Here is a 22,233-nt window from a genome sequence, read left to right as displayed (position 1 = left end):
ATACAGACATTGGTGCCTCAAATGGGATAGCCTGCCATGCTATTATATTTCTAGGCTAACGAGAGCTTCATAAGCCTTTGATACAGTCTGATCTTTGAAACCTTTCCAAATATCCACAAGCTTATGCTAAATCCTATTTGGACCTCTCCCCCCCTCCCCCCCCCCCTTGCCTGCCAGCGCCCACGGCTTAAAGAAAGCCATTTGGACAGTGACATGCATACTAAAACATCTCAGGAATATTTTTCTGAAAGACAAATCACAGCTCTGATCCCTAGATTTCACATAAGTAAAACACAATTAGGGACGCAAATGTAAATAAAATCAATTTCCAATTATCCTACGGTTTCCCTTTTAAGTGGGAGGAGCTATTGCTACTGAGCAAGAAGAAAAAGAGAGCAAATCCTCAAAAGACAAGAAAAGTATATATTGAGAGAGGTCAGGTGGGGCGTGCCTATGTAAGAATAGTAGTATATGCAGACAAGTTAGGAAAAGATCAAAATTAGATAGAAGTGACTGAGCAGGTCAAATCTCCAGATATTTGCACTCAAGGCACCTGTTCAGCAGCAGGGAGTTTGAGTGGTACAATTAACAAAACACAACGCATTTTACTCCACGCTCCCTGTGCCAACTCATCTGCGGATCGCTCTCAAAAAAAAAAAATTTTTTTTTAAGAGTTAAAGAAAACAAAGAAAAGATTCCCTAATTTTCTTTTCTTGTTTTCCTCTCTAAGCCTTTCCACATTAAAGGGATTTTCTGAGAGGCATTCAGGAGAACAGTGTGAAAGAGATGCCTGTCATTGGCTGTAAGGCTCAGTCGATTTGCATATCCGTGTCTACTAAAGGCAAGAGTCTGCAGCTCGGCTCAGAAGCCTGAGAAGCCAGAGCAGGGAGGGAGGGTCCATTGGCATTTCCAGCGCTTGGAGGACCCAAACTGCAGACTGCACACTTCTCTTCTGAAGAGAATTCGGGCAAAGCATGCTCATAGGAGCCTGACGATAGAAAGGCTTTAAACTGAGGCATAAAAATACATAGGAACTGCAGGAGGACTTGCCCCCAGCCTTTCAAAAGAGCAAATCAGAGCAGGTGGCATGACTCCTGTCAGGCAAGGGGGCAACCCCTACCTTTTTCCCTTGCAATTTTTCTGCCTTTGCTTGCTACTCTCAGTAGCCCTGAGCAAAACAGTGAGATATAGCACTTTTGAGGAGGATGTCCCAGGTACAGTTATAGGAACGTTAGCTGAAGATATGCATATGAAAGCTTCCGGAGAAATGAGTTTCCGCCTGATGAAGCAGTTCAACAGCTCTCTGATCCGGGTGAGAGAGTCTGACGGACAACTGACCGTCGGGGAGAGCGGTATTGACCGAGAGCAGTTATGCCGGCAGTCTCCGCAGTGCATCCTGGCTTTCGACGTGGTCAGCTACTCCCAGGAACAGTTCCGGCTGGTGCACGTGGAGGTGGAGGTGAGAGACATCAATGACCACTCGCCCCACTTTCCCCGCTCCCAGATTCCCGTGGAGGTGTCAGAGAGTGCAGCCGTAGGCACCCGTATCCCCTTAGAGGTGGCGGTGGACGAGGATGTGGGTTCCAATGCCCTCCAGAGTCTGCGTCTGGCCGAGCCACACAGCCCCTTCCGCGTGGAGCTGCAGACGCGGGCGGACGGCGCCAAATGCGCTGACCTGGTGCTGCTTCAGGAGCTGGACCGTGAGAGCCAGGCCACTTACAGCCTAGAGCTGGTAGCCCAGGACGGGGGACGTCCCCCGCGCTCTGCTACAGCCGCCCTCAGCGTTCGGGTGCTGGACGCCAATGACCACAGTCCAGCCTTCCCACAGGGAGCTGTCACTGAGGTGGAGCTGGCAGAGGACGCACCCGTTGGCTCACTGCTACTCGACCTAGACGCCGCAGACCCAGACGAGGGTCCCAACGGCGATGTAGTGTTCTCCTTTGGTAGCCGGACTCCGCCTGAGGCTCGGCGCCTCTTCCGCTTGGACCCGCGTTCAGGCCGCCTCACTCTAGCTGGACCTGTGGATTATGAGCGCAAGGAGACCTACGAATTGGACGTGAGGGCGCAAGACAGAGGCCCTGGACCTCGCTCTGCCACCTGCAAAGTCATTGTGCGCATCCGCGACGTGAATGACAACGCTCCAGACATCTCTATCACCCCTCTGGCGGTAGCCACGGCCGCAGTCCACGACCCCCCTAGTTCACACACCGCCGCCTCCTTTGCCGCCCCTGTCTCGGCCTCCTCTGCAGGATCTGGAGGCTCAGAGCTTGGGGTGGCCTCGATTATCCCGGAGGGGGCAGCACGAGAGAGCCTCGTGGCGCTGGTCAGCACCTCGGACAGGGATTCAGGAGCTAATGGGCAAGTGAGATGCGCCCTCTATGGACATGAGCACTTTCGACTGCAACCGGCCTACGCAGGCAGTTACCTGGTGGTGACAGCAGCACCGCTAGACCGGGAGCGTATCGCCGAGTACAACCTGACCCTGGTGGCAGAGGACCGAGGTTCCCCTCCCCTGCGCACTGTGAGACCCTACACTGTGCGCGTGGGAGATGAGAACGACAATGCTCCGCTCTTCGCCCGCCCTATCTATGAAGTATCTGTGCGAGAGAATAATCCTCCAGGCGCCTACCTTGCCACTGTAGCAGCCCGGGACCCAGACCTGGGTCGCAATGGCAAGGTAACCTATCGTTTATTAGAGGCCGAAGTGGGTCGGGGAGGGGAGGCTGTGTCCACCTATGTTTCAGTGGACCCCTCTACAGGCGCCATCTACGCACTGAGGAGCTTCGACTACGAGGTGTTGCGCCAACTGGACGTGCGTATCCAGGCCAGCGACGGTGGCTCCCCGCAACTGTCGAGCACCACGCTGGTGCAGGTGCGGGTTCTGGACCAGAACGACCACGCACCGGTTCTCGTTCATCCCACGCCGGCCAATGGTTCCCTGGAGGTGGCGGTGCCAGGGCGCACAGCCCGGGATACGGCTGTGGCGCGCGTGCAGGCTCGGGATGCAGATGAGGGAGCCAACGGAGAGCTGACCTTCGCCCTGCTACAGCAGGAGCCACGGGAAGCCTTCTCCATAAGCCGCCGGTCAGGGGAGATCGTGCTCACTGGGGATCTGTCCCAGGATCCTCCAGGTCGTGTGTTCCGGGGCCTGCTGACAATATCAGACTCTGGTCATCCCCCGCTTTCCACTACAGCCACTGTAAGTTTCGTGGTGACGGCAGGAGGTGTTACTGGATCATCGGTACCTGCAGCCTCCGGAGGACCCGAGCGCTCCCGTCCCCCAGGCTCTAGGCTCGGGGGCACGGGGTCACTACAATGGGACACCCCGCTTATCGTGATCATTGTGCTGGCGGGGAGCTGCACACTGCTGTTGGCTGCCATCATCACCATCGCCACCACCTGTAACCGACGCAAAAAGGAAGTGCGCAAAGGAGGGCCACGCCGAGAGGAGAGGACTGGGAGCGCCAGTGGGGGACCCTCGTCCCCGAGCTCTCCAGAAGACAGAAGTCCCGGCTCTCGAGCCAATATGTTCGACGTGCTCGCCTTCCCCACCGGCAGCAGCGCCGGCAAAGCGCCCTTCGGAGGCTCCACGCCGGAGAGCTCCCAGACTGTGGTCGCTGCCACTGAAGTATCAGGGACGGAAAGTAACGGCGGTGCCAGGGAAAACACCTGTCATTACGAAGGGCAGAAGCGACTCCGAGGTGCACACGCTGAGGTGAGGAGCCTCACTAGGGTACTTGCCCCTGGGAGATCTGTAAGGGAGTGGGATTGGTGAGGTAGGGAGGGGATGTGGTAAAAGAGGGCAGGGATTGGGGTGTCCTGTAGTTACTGGGAGATTGTCTTAATCCTTTCATTTTTTGTTCTAATCTCTCTCGAACCTTTTTCCCTTTCTAGCCCTATGGCTCCTCTCCGGGTTATGGAAAAGAACCGGCGCCTCCTGTGGCCATTTGGAAAGGTCACTCCTTCAACACCATCTCTGGTCGAGAAGCCGAGAAATTCAGTGGCAAAGACAGCGGCAAGGGGGACAGTGATTTTAATGACAGTGATTCTGACATCAGCGGAGACGCCCTGAAAAAGGATCTCATCAACCATATGCAGAGTGGTAAGGATTCAGTGAAATTTTCGTTGCCACTGTGAGCTTCCCTAGACTCACACTGGGTAATTTTAACCTCTCAGTTTTCCTTTTCTATGTTTATTAAAATTAAAAAAAAAAACCACCTTTTGACAGTTGAGAGGAAGACTATCAGAAATGTACAAGCAAAGGCAATTGAGGTCAATTTCCCCATTTTACTGAGAGAATAAGAGGTTGTGATTTTTCCCTAGGTCACCCAGGGAGTAAGTCTCAGAGCTAGGATTTGAACCCAAGTCTTCTGACCATGCTCTTGCACTTCCCATATATCCTGGCTGCAGATTATCATCCTAAATTTAATTTTTTAATGAAGTATTCAAAAAATTGAGGAGTCATTCTTTTAGACAGAGGCTCAGGGCTAGTCTTTCAGGATAAATTCCTTTAATACGCAGCTAAAAGCTTCTTGTTCAGAGAAAAATCTATTCATGGCCTAGAGTTTTAGAGCTTCCACTGAAAGGTATTAGGGGCACTTTAAACATTTGCTGACTGAGTCACTAGTTGAAAATTGATAATACAAGTAACATGATTTTAGCCTGACAACCACAATCACAGGAATCTCCTGTTATACGAGTAATGAAAAGTCAAGCTAAGAACACACAGATAAATCAGAATATTTCAAATAAAAGGGAATATTTCATGAATAGATGTATACTTTTTCTACCATCTTTTTTAAAATATACCCAAGGAATAAATGAATCAGCAAGTATTTATTAAGGGCCTACTATGTGCCAGACCCTGTGTTAGGTAGGATACAGTTACAAAAAAAATGAAGGAAGAAGCTCTCTATTCTAATGAGGTAGATAATAAATTTGTATACAAATATATACTGAAAATATAAAGTTGATAACTGTAAACATGTACAGTCACTACATACAATGTAATTTAAGCAGGATGCTTGCATTTGGGAGGGGAGGGGAGGAATCAGGAAAGGTTTCATGCAGAAGATAGTGCCTGAATTGTAACTTAAAGGAAAAGAAGGGCTCTTTGAGGTAGAGGAGTGGAGGGAGTGTACTCCAGGCATGGAGGAATGCCAAGAAAAAGGCACAGCAATAAGAGAATGAAGAACAGAGGGCTGGATGACAGAGTGCACGATGGGAAATATATCTCACTGGTCTGGAAAGAAGTTGGGGTCAGCTTGTGGAGGGGCTCCAAGAATGAAACAGGAATTTACATTTAAGAAGTCACTGGAGTGGATTGAGTAGGAGAGACTCTTGAGCAAGGCTGTGCTTAGATAACATTTCTTTGGCAGGAGGGTGTAGGAGTCAAGAAGAATAGGCAAGTAGGTGTAACCCTAATCTTCATATTTTCTTTTTTTTCTGTTTTTATCTTTAGGATTATGGGCTTGTACCGCTGAGTGTAAGATCCTAGGTCACTCGGACCGCTGCTGGAGCCCATCCTGTGGTCGAACCAACACTCACTCGTCCCCCCACCCATCGGCTCAGCTATCCACCTTCTGTAAGAGTACCTCCCTGCCTAGGGATCCCCTTCGAAGGGACAACTACTACCAGGCTCAGCTACCTAAGACAGTAGGGCTACAGAGTGTCTATGAAAAAGTATTGCACAGAGACTATGACAGGACAATCACTTTGCTTTCCCCCCCTCGCCCGGGGAGACTCCCCGACCTGCAAGAGATTGGGGTGCCCCTTTACCAATCCCCTCCTGCTAGGTACCTGCCCCCTCAGTCAGGGACCAATGAAAATGTTTAATCCTACACTGCATGTATTCACACATATACAGGTCACTCCAAAAGCCCCTAAGTTATTGGCCGTTTCAGTGTTGTATATATAAATATGCAAGATGTGCCTTAAAATGAAGTTGTTGGAAGATATTTCCAATCACGTCAGTACTGTTTGGTATTTGCAAACAAAAAAATGTAGTTAATGTAATTTTTATGAAATGTGCAGTATTTAATTTTTTTTTACCATGCTTTCGATTTTCGTTGACTTGCAGCTTGTCATTTTCTTAGTGTTTTTAACCTGTACATTGTGTAATGTAATGTTTGTACATAATGAAATTTTGTTCTATTTTTATATAATAAAAGCTAAAACCGGAAGTTATTGCCAAAGGAACTGTCTATAAGACACAAAAACTCAATATGTTAGAATCACTTACTAGAACTTTATCTTTCACCTTCAACAACCTACTGTTTGTGAAGTTTGCCTTGCCAAGTGTGACTTGTATACCTTGAGTCTGTGGTAGATTTCAGGTTAAATGTTATTTAATTACATTTGGTTTTCTGTAAACCGTGTCACTTATAAGCACACTAATAAAGGATTCGTCATGTGTTTAAGGACTCCGCTGTTGAATTTGGGCTTACGTTCATAGGATCATAGATTTAAAGATGGGGAAAAAAACCCAGAAGTCTAGTCCAACCCTCATTTTACTACTGAATAAACAGGTCTATATCAGTTAAGTGAACTCCCGATGGTCATCTAGATAATGAGTAGCAGGGTCAGAATTCGAACCCAGCTTCTTTTGACTCCAAATCCAGTACTCTTTCCAAGGTACTACACTCTCTCCAAGTTTCCTGTACCTTCATGTTCATAAATAACAGGGGAACATGTGCAGGCCTTTTTTCAAGCGCCCATTATTTTACTCTGATAAATGGCAATCTTTCAACAATCTGATTTCAAAAACAGAATACTCCCCTCCCTACTATAAAAATGCACTAATGTAATCTACATATATAACTCCATATAGGTACATATATAAAAATGCATTATATAGTAAGTGTAATTATTAAGTACATACAGATGTGTGTATACACGTTCACATATTCTAAACACTTTATAAAATCACTCCCTTCGAAGAGTTTCCCATTAAAGCAAAAGAGGATGATCTGAAGAAAAAAAACTACTCAGAAGACGAGACACAAAGGAAAAGCTTCTATTCTTCCTTAGAAATCCTACTTTTTCTTTTTTTTAAATTCTTACCTTCTGTGTTAGTATCAGAAGAACAGCAGGGACTAAGCAGTCAGGGTTAAATAACTTGCCCAAAGTCACACAACTAGGAAGTTAGATTTGAACCCATGTCCTCCCGACTCCAGGCCTAGTGCTCTGTTCACTATACTGCCTAACTGTACTCCCCTCTATTAGAAAAAGAAATAGTCATTTCTTTTCTAATAAAAATTTCTAAATATTGGGGGGAAATCCATATCTTTGACCTATATAACATTTCTTTGTCTTCCTCAAATATTTGAAAAACATAAAAGTGAGATACACCCCCCCAAAAAAAGAAAATTCCAGTAAATTGCATTTAATGAAGTATTATTTAGCACTTTTTAACGTGTTTTGTACTCATTTATTATTAGTCGTGACTAGTAACAGTATAATAAGAAGAGCCTAGCACTTGACACTTCCTGTAGAAGGCATCATTGAGATCAGTGGTGTCTTCTGAAGCCACCAGCAGGGTAGGCACACAAGAGCTCTTAGCCACCCACCAAATTTGGAAGGTTCAACTATTCCTGCAGGTGATTGAGCTCCATATGAACTGGGGCACTAGGCAGAGACCCACCTGTCCCCTGTCCTGGCTTCTTTAACTAAAATGTCTAAAACAGGCAAGATGGAGGCTCCCACTAAATTCTAAAATGGCAACATGTCCTATCAGATGAAGAGAGAATCTGTTATCTTTCCAAACCAAGGTACAGAATGAACTAGAAGTTTAAAATGCAATCTTTTGAGGCTTGTTCCTTTTCTTCTTTGATCGTATGTCTTAGTGGTTCAGGTTCAGAATGCTCACTCCTATTGAAGCTATAATATAAAAGAAGATCCTATTAAAAAGGAAGAGTCAAGCATTAAGGTTCTCAAACTGAGATTTGACAAACATCCTCCAGTATGGTAAAATATATTGCTAGGCTTATCAAGCAAAGAATTATTTTTATTACCAGTATTTATATTTGCTAGCCGGGGGAGTTGAAGGGGACACAGTTGGAGTATATTCAACTCTGAGAAAATTCAGTCTTCAAATCTAAGGACATCATAGCCTCATTTCCCTCCCTTTGAGAATAATCATAAGAGGCAAAAGTAACTTATTTTTTCTTATGATTTCTCACAAATTAAGCATAATGTTCAGTTCTTGAGTTTTGTTTGCTTTTTTCTCAGAATTAGTAGTCCTCTTTTTCTTCAAGGAGTTCTAGGAATTAAGTTAGGCATTATGAGAAAACCTAAAAAGTTGTATCTTAATTAGCAATTGGGACTCTCAAAAAAAATCACAAAGAATTTTGCCCATACTCTTTATTAATAACCACCACCATCCCTGCACTGCCAAAGCTATTAAAGGAGTATTTAAACTCCTTTAAAGACCCATTACCCCAGCTGGGTGACACTTGTGAATCTTAAAACTACTCCACCCTACTCAGACCATACTTTAGAAGATCTGATTTAGCTATTTCCTGATTAGTAACAATGTAGATACTTGGTCTAACAGAATCAGGTCTTGGGAACTCTACATTGCTCCACCCTACTTAGTTTAACAAGGTCAAGAATGTCTGCACCTATAGGCAAGAATTGAGTATCTGGGAGGATGGCCTTCAACATAAATGTGCAGAAACAGCTGACAGACCCCCTGGGCTGTCCTAGGTCAAGATATTCTACCATTGGTGCAGATGAGACACAGGAAAATGATGTAAAACTATCTATATAGGGCAGGTCACTTCCTGCCCTCAAACTCTTTCCCCGGAGAGGTGGATCTGGCTGATCACTTCCTGTGAGCAGCTAGGCACTAGTTCGATCCTGGAACTCAGCCTGGAGGAGCTCACTCAGACAGCTTCCTTGAGACGGTCTTGAGGTGAGTGATAAGACTGACTTCCTTTTCCCTTGGGCTCAGGGAGGCCCCTTTGGCCAAGGCCTTTAAGTCCTGCCTGGCTCAGCCTGGACTGGAGCAGTTTAAATTAACTCTTTCCTCTCTCTCTCTCTTCTCCTCAATCCCTTCTCTCTATATTAATTAAAATCACCATAATTTCCAGCTGACTTGAGTATTTTATTATTTGGAATTTTCCCTGGCAACCAATTAATTTAGATTTTAAGTCAAAACGCTAAAATTATCCTTTACACACTGCACTGGATCTGGAGTCAGGAATTCAACTGAATTCAAATCAAATCTCAAACACTAGCTATGTGACTCTGGGCAAGTCATTTAAGTTCTGTATGTCTCTGTTTCCTCAACTGTAAAAAAGGAGTAATATTAGTATTTATCTCACAAAGTTGTTGTGAGGATCAGTTGAAAAGCTGTATTTAGCATAGTGCCTGGCACATAGTAAACTTAAAATGCTTGTTTCCTTGCCTTTCTCTATTTTCACTTATGAAGAGAAAAAGAAGCAGCAAGTATAGATGATCTGCCATTACTCTAACACTTTGATATGTTTCTCCATTTTTATTATTTGGATTCCAGTCATTTTTCCCATACTGGGTAAGCCTGAATGCCAAATGTAAGACTATTTTATGGAGATCTGGAACAAGGCAAGTGCTCCCACAGCGGTCAGAAGAAGCAGTACAAGAATACTCTCAAGGTCTCTGAAGAACTTTAGTGTCAGTTGTGAGACACAGAAGACACTGCCCAAGATGCACCCAAATGGCATGGCATACCGGAATCAAAGAAGACCCAGTACTCCATGAGCAAAGCAGAATTGCCATAACACAAAAGAAACCTGAGCTTCATAAATTCAGAGACTTCTCCACCCCAAATTTGCTAATGGACTATTTGTGCCCAAGCTATGATACAGCTTTCCAAATGTATTGGGCTCATCAACCACAACCAAGCACACCATACTCTGACTCCATCATTATGATGACATTTGTCCTCTTCAGAAAGGAAGAAAAAAACCCAGCAAGGTTGAGGGGTTAAGTAGAAGTAGGTACATATATAATGCATATAAAAGTAATGTGGAGTCTTCATGGCCTCTGGTACAATTGTGGAATCTTAAAGGTCTCTGCTACTGCTCCTAATATCTCTTCTTTACTTAACACAGTAACAGAGTAGTTTTGGAGGAGTCCCTGATATTGTGACTTTGGAGTTTGCTTCTCAGAAGCCATCCAACCAGCCCTATGTTTTGCCACTTAGGATAGAAGATCTTCCAGTACACTCACAAGACTGGAAGGTGCCTTCTACTATGCCTAGACTGCACCACCCCTCCATATGTCTGACAGATCATTTTTCAGAGACAGCAGAGTTGCCCATCTGTTATAATTTGAGGGGTTCCCAAGAGTATCCCTGTGCAAAAATACTTCCCCTGCCTAGTAGCCAAAGAACCTGAAATCCCCAAAAGTCTTACCTTGAGGTTATTATATCAAAGATCACTTAAAAATGCAAGCATGTTCTCTAAGAAGAATAACATATTAAGTCCTTATCTGTTATTGACACTAGCATGAAGTCATTTATTAGATTAGTCCTTGCAGAGAACAGAAATAGAACCCTGAGGGAACAGAAACAAAGAGAAGTTTTGAATGAAAGGGAAAGAGATTAGAAGTCTGAAACAAGCAACAGTGCTAGGGAGGGTCAGAAAAAGTGAAGTGTATCAGCTCTGAGAGACCAAAGGCTAATATAAGGGCACAAAGATCACCTAGTCTGTGGGGCTGAGCAGAGACGCAAGGAGACCAAAGAGTGTCACCAGTGAGAAAGACACAAAATGTATTTACTTCATAAGTTTGTCTAGGCCCTACCCTGATGGCAAGACTGTCCTATACTTCCTATAATAAAATATCCATCAAGGAAACCACTTAAGAAAATTAAAATGTAAGTGGTTGCAATAGATATTGGAAAGTGCACTCTAAAATAGAATGAAAACAGGATATATTTCTCCAAATACCGATATTTTAAAAGAGAAAAACACTATTCTGTTGTCAGGATAAGTTCCTTGCCATGCTTTTTTCCCCAGTTATTTTTAGCAGGGTCTTCAGCTAATTTTACTTGACAAATACCAGCTTTGATCATTTTTAAAAACTCATTTTGAAAGAACAAACATGTTCACCATGATACTACATTCACTACCACAAGGGTAATTTGAACTACTGAACAGCCTGAAAGCAAACACTATTGAAATAATGCAGGGCTGGGAATTTCTACAGAAGTCTGTAACTCAGAATTTCCCCAGTTTTCACAAACACCTTATCCAGCTTCAATACTTCTCTCTATAATAATTCAATACAGTAGTTATTAACCCCTCCTTACGAAAGGAGACAAAGTGCCAGGGGATCAGTGACAGCTTGAGTCTCAAAAGAATTGAACAATCTGATAGAAATAGAACCAATTGCTTTTAAAAGCCACCATTTTAACCATCAGATAGAGCCTTTCTTTAAAGCAGTGGGGAAATGATGATTAGAAGTGGGAATAAAGAACGATGCTTTGTGAAACAAGGTTAAAAACTGCGGATTCCTGGACTTCCAGTAACTGAGAGAGGAAGAATGAAAATTCTGCCTGCCAACCAACAAAAAAATCAAACACAAAAGGCCAGAGCTATATACTAAACTGGCAAAAGATTCTATCTCTCCTGGTTGTTGCATCTTATTAAGGACACATCTACACACAAGAAGCAGAATCAAATGTGATAGAAAGAAATTCAACCTGCCAGGTTTGCTACAGTCTGCATGGCTCCATGAATTTTGGAAAATATTGAAGAACCAGCTCATGCCAATTAAGAGTAAATTTTCCTGATTTAAGAAAGGTAAACCAACATCTTTCATTCAGTCACAGCAGATTTGGTTATGTCCCAATAGGCTCAGTGTGAAACTTCCTAACCCCATGCCATTTTTCTTGTAAGGGATGGGGAGTGGATCAAAAGAATCCTTTTTATCAAATCAAGACATTTTTCAAACTTAATCAGATTATGGGATGTGGTTAATTGTTAGTCTCCTATCAAATTGAATAAATTCTTCATCAAGCAGATGGGGTTACAAGAAAGGATGTGCCAAAAGCAGCTACTCTCACTCTCTAATACTCAATTCTTGAAGACTTCCTTCCCCTTTTCACTTGAGCCTTCTGAAGTACAGCAAGGATGAATGAACATGCCCTCATGCATGCATGTGTGTGCATACACATACACACATAAATTTAATAACAGCTACTTTAGAGAAGAAACACATTGAGATACCATGTGCTTCCATGTAGCTTGAGTGATTTTTTAAATTCCTGAATCCCAGTACCCTATGAAGAAGAAAGGGTATTTTGAAACCTCCACAGCATCAGAAGACCCAGAATGAACCTCGGAGCATAATTGATTGAATTGTTGGGGATCGAATAAATTTAACTCTTTGAATCTAGAAGATGAATTGTTTGAAAAAGACAACATAAAGATGTCTGAAGAAACCTCCACAGTTCCAGAAGATCCAGCATGAACTTTGGAGTATAACTGACTAAACTGTGGTAGGTTTGAACACAGGTATTTTGAATGTAAACTTGTATGCCAAAGACAATTGCCCCCTAACTGGTTTTTTGTCAATGCACCTAGCAAACATTGGTTTTGTTCTCTCTCTCTTCTGTTTCCCACTTATCTCTAACTATTGTAGTTTCCCTCTTAAAAAATTGCAATATTGTATGCACCTGTAGCTAGAAGATCTTTAGAGGTATAAGTTGGTTATGTTAAATGATTCATTGGGGAGACTAGTCTCCCAAAGAATCACAGGGGGGATTGTAAAAGGGGATCTTTATTCTCTTTGTCTATGTTGAATTAATCAACCAAAACCTTAAAAACACCCCTACTTAACACTAAGTAAGGGAGTTCACAGTCACTTACTTGGAGAGCTCCACCTTTTTAACTCAGAAACTTGTGAATCCTTTGATAAGGAGTTTATACCTTCAGAGGATGAGAGGTATGAATCCCATAGACACTGCCCCCTAGGCAGTGCTAGACAATTTGGAGACTGTGACTGGTCCCTTGAAGAGGGGCAGGGACAAGAAGTCACCATAAAAGCAAACCTTGAACTCCCTCAGAGCAGAATGTCTTTGAAAAGATAGTCTGAAGAAATTGCCTTCTGGAGATAGTCTTCAAAAGGGCTTCAATGGAGACTACAGCTTGGATTGTGGGCTTGGAGCTTGGCTTCAACTTAGACTCTGACTCCTGGACTAATTTGTTGGGTGAGTGAAAGGCTGGCTCCTTTTCTAGTTTCCTAAGAGACTAGCTTCCATCTTGGAGTTGGCCAAATGGTTACTCACCACCAGCCTTCCTGATTGAGAGATAATTAATCTCTGCCTGTATTAAGCAGACCCAGAAAAAGCATTTAGGTTAATAGGATAGATAACCTCTCTAGCCCCTCACATTTCTCTTCTTTATTGTTTATTTGTATATATTTGTAAATAAATTTCTGACTCAAGATAAAGATATAATAAATACTGACAACCACATAATTTCATAAAAATTATTGTCCCATCATTAAATTTAACCTTTACATTTCAATTCCCTGGGAAACTAGACCCTTGAATTAGCTTTCAAGAACAGAAAGAGATTTCTTAGGTAGCACTAGCCTTGAGATTTGTCTTCTTGAAAACTCCAAAAGTTGATGAGTTCCAGAATTTCAGAGTTCAAGCAATGGATCTTGAAGAGATCATTTCCAACACAGCATACTCCTTTGAGAAATAAAAAGAAAGTCCATGTGCTTTTTCTGAAGCACCTTACTTGGATGGCAAAATCAGTGAGCTATTCAGTCAATGAGGATCCAAAGAGAAGTATGTTGCTGGGTTAGCAAACTCTAAAACATGTTGACATATTGGTACAACTAGGCTTAGGGAGAATTTTTAGGACTCTATGGGAAAGGTAGTCACTGGAATTGTAGAAGGTTTCCCCAACACTGTTCCTAAATTTGGTAACTCTTTCAGGGCAGAGGGAATGCATGAGATATTTGAGTGCTTTGTGCATCTGCATTTGTCCATTATTCATGGGGTATTCTTAACAAAGATATTGGAATGGTTTGCTATTTCCTTCTCTCGGGGATCATCTTTGATCAGAATTCTTCAATAAAACTTGTCCATGTTGGCTAATCCTGTTAAACCTAGCTCATAGTTTCACTGAGCTCCTCAAGTCTCTCCACCACAATAAGACTAGGAGGGGGAGATATCATACAACAGTATAGTTACTGCTCTAACGTCAGAGAGAATAGAGAATCCTGGAGAATAGAGTCAAGTGGGTCTTACAAGCATTGCTAACAACAAAACTAATGGGGGTGATGGAATTCCAGCTCAGCTATTTAAAACTCTACAACATGATGCTGTTAAAGTGCTGCATTCAATATGCCAGCAAATTTGGAAAACTCAACAGTATTTGAAAGATCATTTCATATGCCAGTTCTAAACAAGGATGACAAAGAATATTCAAATTACTGAACAATTGTGCTCATCTCACAAACATAACCTTATTAGGTTATGCTGAAGATTCTGAAATATAGGCTTCCACAATATATGAACTGAGAATTACCAGAAGAGCAGACTGGTTTTTTAAAAAGCAGAGGGACTAGAGGTCAAATCACCAATATTCACTGGATTATGGAGAAGTGAGGGAGTTCCAGAAAAACCATCTGCTTTGTTCACTACACTAAAGCCTTCAAAAACTATGTGGTTCACATCAAAATGTGCCAAGTCCTCAAAGAGATGGGAGTACCAGATTATCTTGTCTCCTGAGGAAACTGTGTGCAGGAAAAGAAGCAATGAATGGTTGGGTTAAGATTAGAACAGGAGTATGCCAGGGCTGTATGCTGTCACCTTATTTATTAACTTATATGCAAAGTACACCATGTGTAACTGACTGGAAAATCAAAAACTGAAACTGAAGTCACCAGGAGAAATGTCAACAATCCTGAGATATGTAGATGATACCACTATGATGGCAGAAAGAGGAATTAAGAAACCTCTTGATAAGAGTGAAAGAAGAGATTGTAAAAGTTGGCTTGATGCTTAACATAAAAAATATAAGATCTTGGCAACTAGTTTCATCACTTCCTGGCAAAAAGAGGGAGAAGAAATGAGAGCAGTGTCAAAGTTTATATTCTTGAGCTCAAAAGTCCCTGCAGGTAGTGCCTGTAGCCATGAAATTAAAAACCTATTGCTCCTAGGAAGGAAAACTATGGCAAATCTAGAAGGCAGACTAAACAGCAGAGACACGCACTTTGCTGACAAAGATTCATATAGTCAAAGTTATAGTTTTTCAAATAGCAATGTATGGTTGTGAGAGTTGGACTATAAAGAAAGCTAAGCATCACAGTTTTGAATTGTGGTGCTGGAGAAGACTTTTGAGATAACAAGGAGGTAAAATCAGTTAATATTTAAACAAATTAATTCAGACCATTCATTGGAAGGTCAAATACTGAAGCTTAAATACTTTGGCCACATGATGAGAAGACAGGACTCATTGGAAAAGACCCTAATTTTGTGAAACACTAAAGACAAAAGGAGGAGATGAGATGCCAAGAGTCATGGAAACAACAAGAACTTGGCCACACTTCTAGAGAGAGTGGATGGACACAAAGAGTCAGATACAACTGAACAACAAAAAAATTTCTTCATTGACTCCAGTGAATTCTTAGCATCTTGGACATTCTCTATGAAGAGAAATAGTCTGGCTCGTATGCAATAATCATCGTAAATGTTGAGTACCTATGTAAGATTTGGGAATCCTGTGTCCACACCTAGGACATCATAAACATGAACTATACTTGTTTTATTTTGGAGATTTTCCTGAATTATTCTATGGGAAAGCAAATGACACAAGGAAGAAAAAAGTATTATTTGTGGATAAGCTTTAGAACCTAATCCATAGCATCCCAGAATCTTTTGAATGAGGGGCTGAGGGACTAAGGGAAGAAAGTGATGATGAGTGGCTCTGTCACCCTTTTAAGAGAAATTTAGAAAGAAATCAATATAGGTCACAGACCAGAAATCTGAAAGTAGTCCTTTGTCCCTGAGAGGCATTTGCAAATTGGCATCCATCCTCATTCCCAAAGATGGCCATCTTTTAGCTCAAGAGATAGTGACAATGGAGACCAGTGGTAGAGCAGTGAGTATTCCTGGATCCCAAGTTCTTTGCCTTTGGGAGTTAAGACAGAAGCCCAGGGACATATACAGTTGGGTATCCTGGCATCCAGGAGAGAGAATCTACACTTTCAGTTAATGAAAATTGCTGAGCATCTAGACAGCTTGAGAAAAGGAAGTTCTGAGCATTGTTTCTCTAACAGTCCCAATTTTAAATGTTGTAAGATCTAACCTTCTCATAAGAAAAGGAATTTCTGATTAACTGCTTGAAGAGAAGAGGGTGCATGACTCCAAAATGTGAAGAGCAGCAAGGGACTAAGCCATGACACAGGGGGGTAAAAGACCTAGATTTTTACTTTTGTGATTACATCCCTATGTTGTTGTTCATTCTTCATTTTCAAAGGGGACCAAGGACATCATGGGGCTATGTCTTAACGAGCATTCATTGGATTTAAGTGAGCCAAAGTCTCACAAAGTCATCAGTCTCACTCTTTCTTCCAGAGTCATATAGCTCTCACAGGAGAGACCCTAACAACCCCAAATTGATTTGATTTCCTTCCAGGAGGAGTACAAGCCCTTTGACTAGTATTAGAGTCAGTCAGTCCACGAACATTTACTAAAACTTGCTTATTATGTTCCAAGATTTGTGCTAAGCTTGGGGATGTGAGAGTTTAGATGTTTATCAGTCATGTACAACTCTTCAGGACTCCATTTAAAGTTTTCTTGGCAAAGATGTTGGAGTGAATTGCCATTTCCTTCTCCAATTCATTTTATAGATAAGAAAACCGAGGCAAACAGGATTAAGTGACTTGCCCAGAGTCACCCAGCTAATAAGTGTCTGATTTGAATTCTGGAAGATGAGTCTTTCTGACTCCAGGTCTGGTCCCCTATCCATTGTGTCACTTAGATGCCTTTTTGTCTAAGAAAGGCAAAAAAACATGGTCCTCAACCCCAAGGATTCACATTCTAGTGAAAGAACCAACTTGCAAAAAATAAATATACTAGAAATGAACAGTATAAATGGAAGAAAATCTTAGGGGAAAGACAGCAGTAGAGGGGGAGAAAAGGTTCTCCTGTAGAAAGTGAGATTTGAGCTATGTAAAAGAAATCTAGAGATGGAGGCAGCTAGGTGGCTCAGTGGACAGAGCATCAGACATGGCAACAGAAGTCCTGGGTTCAAATCATACCTCGAATACTTCCTAGCTCTGTGACCCTGGGCTAATCACATAATCCTCATTGCTTAGTCCTTGTCACTCTTCTGTCTTGGAATTGCTATTTGTGTCCATTCTAAGACAGAAGATTAGAGTTAAAAAAAAAAGAAATCTAAGAATGCCAAGAGTTATGAGGGAGAGCATTACAGGTAGAGAAATACAGAATCAGAAAATAAATGTCAAGTAACCACAAAAAGGCCAATGTTTCTGAATCAGAGTACATGAAGGAGACTGAAGTGTAAGACCACAAAGATGGGAAGGGGTCAGATTATAAAAGGTTGTAAAGTCAGAGAGTTTGCATAAATAAAACCAATGCAGTTAAATTTAGAAGAGAAACAAGTAAAAGCAGAAAAAATCTTTGTAGGGAGTTAATCTGATAAAGTTCTCATTTAGCTAAGATACATAATGAATTGGTATAAAAAGGAAAGCTATTCCCTAACTAATAAATGATCAGAGGATAAGGAGAGGCACTTTTCTGAGGAAGAAATCCAAGTTATCAATAATAACTATATGAAAAAATGCTCCAAATACTAATGATTAAAGAAATGCAAAATGAAGCAACATTGAAGTTTCACATCACACCCATCAAGCAGCCAAAGTTGACAAAAAAGGAAAGTGTCTGAAAGAACTATGGGAAACAGAAGAAAAACAACTGCTTGATCACATGGGTGAATGGGGATATCATTGGAGATGTAGACTCTGAACTATCATCCTAGTGCAAGTATCAATAATATGGAAATAGTCTTGATGAATGGCACATGCAAAACCCAGTGGAATTGCGCATCAGCTACAGGGGAGGGAGAGAGGAGGGAAAGGAAAGAACAGGAATCACGTAACCATGGGAAAGTTTTCTTAATTTATCAATTAAATAATTTTTTTAAAAAAGAAAGTGTCAAATGTTGGAGGGGTTAATACATAGATGTTAAGGCATTGCTAATCAAGCTGTGACTTAACATTCTGGAAATCAGTTTGGAACTATGTCCAAACTGTTACTAAATTGTGCAGATTCTTTGATCCAGTGATATCACTTCTAAGTCTATACCCCAAAGATATCAAAGAAAGAGGGGAAAGGACTGATAATTATTTTAATTCTTATCAGCTCTTTGTTGCGGTTGCAAAGAACTAGAAACCAAGATGGTGCCCATTAATTAGGAAATGACTGAATACAAAGGTTTGTTGTTATTTGCCCTTTGTTTTTGAGGAGAACAGGTGACTTGCACATGAATTAGATTTGAGGCAGAGTCACACAGTCATCAGCCTCACTCTCTCTTCCATTGTCATCAAAGTACCATGGCAAGACAAAAGTCAAGATGACTGGCCATGGTCAGATTTGCAGTGAATGACATTGGCATCTTCAGTTTCTAAGCAAGCTCTAAGCATGTGCCACCACCTTCATTACCATTGGAACAAATTGTTCTGCTAGGAGATGTATTCACCTGCTTGGGGTAGACATCCCCTAAGTCACTGATGGTCTTAAAGCCTCTTGGTTACCCTCCACCTGGTTTAATCCATTTGCCAAGATGTGTTTGCCAGAGTGTGGTCACTGCACACACTTCAGCTTCTTGGAACCATCTATAAGAGCTGAGTGAAAAGTAGGTACCAAAGGTGGATAAGCAGTCCTGAAAAGAGTTCCATAAGCCCTCACCTCAAAGGTGATGATTCTCCTTAAACACCCCCATACACTCCAAAAAGGTTTATGGATATAATAGCATATTTTTTGTGCAGTAATAAAGGATAAAAGGGACATCAGCTTCACTATTCCTGCCTCCTGGTACCTTCCCTGAACTATCCCCACCTTTCAGCTTCTATTTGATGTCTTCCCCCACTAGATGATAAGGTACTTAGGGTAGGGACTACCTTTAGCCTTTCTATCCCCGGTGCTTTAGCATAGCTCCTAGCACCTAGTAGGCATTTCATTTATGTTGATTGATTGATTGATTTTCAGATAAACCTGGGAAACTTGATGAAGAACTGGTGTAGTGTGAAATGAATGAGAACCAAAAAAAAATTCTTAATATTAAAATATTGTAAGCACAAATAACTTGGAAAGATTTAAGGACTCTGATCAACACAATAGCCAACCATGATTCCAGAAGACCCATGATGAAAAGTGCTACCCACCTCCTGCCAGAAGACTGATGCACTCAGAGGGCAGAATGAGACAGATTTTTTTTAATGAACAATACAAGAATTTCAAGTGTGCATATTTGCAGTGGGGGTGGAGCTTATGGGAAAGAAATTAGATTCTGATTAATTGAACATTTTAAATATAAAAGGCAAACAGAAAGTTTCAGATTTGGTGCTGAATAGAGAGTCCATAGAGTTTATTAAATGAAGGTGGTGGGGAGGTAACATGAACAAACCTGGGCATTAGGAGGGTTATTTTGGAAGCTGAGTGGACTGGAATAGAAAGAGAGACTTGAGAAAGACACTTGTAATAGTCCAAGCAAAAAGTGATAAGAATCCAAACATGGCTGGCGATTGTGTGAGTGAAGAGACAGAGGTACATATGAGAGATGTTGTGAAGATAAACTAGAGACATGGCTACAACTCTGGGATGAAAAATGGGACTCACTAGAATGAAGAGGTGGAAAGTTGCCTCTCTAGCAGTCCAAAGTTAATTTTCCTTCTAAAGGGAGTACAAATCATAGAGTGGAACTATGAGGGGAAGGTATATCAGTTGCTGAATGGAAGGTAGAACTCTCAGGGAGGAAGGAGATTTGTGGGGCTTATTTTAGACTAAAACAAGTCCTTCTTGTAATTTCTGCATTTTCTTTGAGATGAAATAAAAGTCATTAGGTGATTGTCTCCTCCTTCCCTTTAAAAAAAAACTCCACAAGGGGGTTTATGCTTTTTTCAGGGTTTTTTTAGGAACTAAATTTTCTGAATTGGCTGTATGCATGCATCAAATAAACCCAATTATTGCAAAATCTTCATCTCACTGAATCATAGAATATTAATTGTTGAAAAGGACCTCATCCACCACTCTCACTTAATAGATTAAGAAACCGAGGTTCAGATAAGTTGTGACGATCCAAGATTATACAATTTATTTATTTATGGCAGAGCTAGAATTTGAATCCAGATATACTGACTCCCAGGTACAGACCCTTGCATAACACTATATCATGTTACTTCTTTAATCACTGTTCTGTAGAAATAGAAGATGTGTTGTTAGTTATAACATCAAAATATATTCCATCCAAAAAATTATTTTCCATGTTCATTTTCATTTTAAGCTCCTTTTCTTGGGACCTTGGCTAATTAGTTCATTTTTCTACCTGACATAGTCCTCAGAGGGTGGCTTTGAGGAGTATTGTCTGTAGGAAATAGACCCAGGGTGAGTTTTCATGGTGATGGAATCCTACTACAATTTCAGGAAGGCTAGGGATAGACTGCAAAAAAATAGATGCCCATAGCTATTCAGCAGATGACTTACAACCCTAATTTGCCCTCTCTATTCTCCTTCCCTGCCAAATGCTCTTAATCATCTGTCTCACTGGAATCCTTTATGGATGTGATGGCTACAGGAATGCTAAGAATCTACAGTAGTTCTCTGCTCACCATGCACACACTTTACATGAGCTCGATTTTGTGTTTATTTTCTGTCTTTCTTCAACTTGTGCACTGTGAGCTTTCTCTCAAGCCAGGACCTACACATGAAATCAAGGAGGAAACCAAAGCTTTCTTCTAGCTCAAAATGAGTTTTCTGGGAATCCAATAGTCAGTATGTTGTAGAGAGGCAAGCATTAGGAGTCAGAGGACCTGGATTTGAATACTAACGAGTTGTGTGGTCTAGACAAGGTTTGTTCATCTGTAAAAATGGCAGATGGCTATGTGGTGCAGTGGATGGATCACCAGTCTTGGAGTAAGAGAGACCTGAGTTCACATGCATCCTGAAACCCTTACTGGATGTGGGTCTGTTTGCCTCAGTTTCTCCCTCTGTAAAATGAATTGGTGAAGGAAATGGCAAACCACTCCATTGTCTTTGCTAAAAAAAAAATTCAAATGGGGTCATGAAGAGTCAAACACAACTAAAATAACTAAACATCAACAAAAATGAGAGAATTAGACTAAATGACCTCTAAAATCCCTTCCAATTCCAAATCTAAGTTCTGGCTATAACAAGTAAAAACACAAGCTTTCAATTACCTAAATCATTTCCTCAGCTCTCTACTTTCTTCACTTTCCTTAATTCATTCCAAAATTAAACTCATTATCCACCCCCCCCCCTTGAATTGTTGTCTTCTCCTAATTTCCTTTCTTTCCATTGATACCATGGTCACCAACTCAGCAGCCTCTTTAATTCTTCCCTCGCCATCATCTCCACTCTCATCCAAAATTCAGTCCATTGCCGCAGAGCACAAAGCCCCATAAAGAAGGAGACAAAAAGTCAAATGAACCAGGTGAACCAGACCACTGCCATCACCCCAACCCCACGCCTCCATATATCCCACTAGGGACAGCTCAGGAACCTGAGCCCCAGATCTCTGGGAAGAGCAGGAAATCCCAGGCCACTGGCCTGGCCCCCATAGCCACCACACAAGGAATTAATTCTTAGGGAGATGTGACTCAGCAACTGATTTTACAGTGGTTGCAACCTCTGCCCTTGCTGAAGCTATAGTCATTGAAAATAATAAGAATGATTATGACAATATGAAGAATTTTCATAGCACTTCAAGATTATCAAAATTCTTTATAGATATTATCTCATTTTATCCTCCCAGCAACTCTGGCCGAGGGGTGAGTACTATTATTATTTTACAGGCGGGGAAACTGAGGCAACAGATGTTAAGTGACTTGCCCAGGGTCACAAAGCTAGTAGATATCTGCGGCAGGATTTTAACTTGGGTCTTCCTGATTGTAGGCCCACTTCTTTATCCCCCATACCACCTAGCTGCCACTTAAGTCCTTGGCAATCAGTATCAGAATCAGATGTGGTTT

General features: G+C 41.8%; 1 protein-coding gene across 1 annotated transcript; it reads left to right on the top strand.

The window, feature by feature from the left end:
• Nucleotides 1–854: 854 nt before the first annotated feature.
• LOC100010949 (protocadherin-8) lies at nt 855–6,419 on the top strand. The gene is made up of 3 exons (XM_001362689.5): nt 855–3,715; nt 3,895–4,102; nt 5,462–6,419. Exons 1-3 carry the CDS (start codon nt 1,088–1,090, stop codon nt 5,833–5,835), a joined length of 3,210 nt encoding a protein of 1,069 aa, XP_001362726.1. The 5' UTR covers nt 855–1,087; the 3' UTR covers nt 5,836–6,419.
• Nucleotides 6,420–22,233: the final 15,814 nt, after the last annotated feature.

The sequence above is a fragment of the Monodelphis domestica genome, chromosome 8 (assembly GCF_027887165.1).
Source record: "Monodelphis domestica isolate mMonDom1 chromosome 8, mMonDom1.pri, whole genome shotgun sequence".
Classification (NCBI taxonomy): domain Eukaryota; kingdom Metazoa; phylum Chordata; class Mammalia; order Didelphimorphia; family Didelphidae; genus Monodelphis; species Monodelphis domestica.
Note: the sequence above shows the minus strand (reverse complement) of the source record. Positions and strands in the feature narration are given on the sequence as shown.

Bases quoted from the DNA above. Each gene is read 5' to 3' on its own strand.
- LOC100010949 (XM_001362689.5), top strand. From the start codon at position 1,088: ATGACTCCTGTCAGGCAAGGGGGCAACCCCTACCTTTTTCCCTTGCAA. The intron at 3,716-3,894 runs GTGAGGAGCCTC...TTCCCTTTCTAG, and splicing joins TCCGAGGTGCACACGCTGAG to CCCTATGGCTCCTCTCCGGG. The intron at 4,103-5,461 runs GTAAGGATTCAG...TTTTATCTTTAG, and splicing joins CATCAACCATATGCAGAGTG to GATTATGGGCTTGTACCGCT.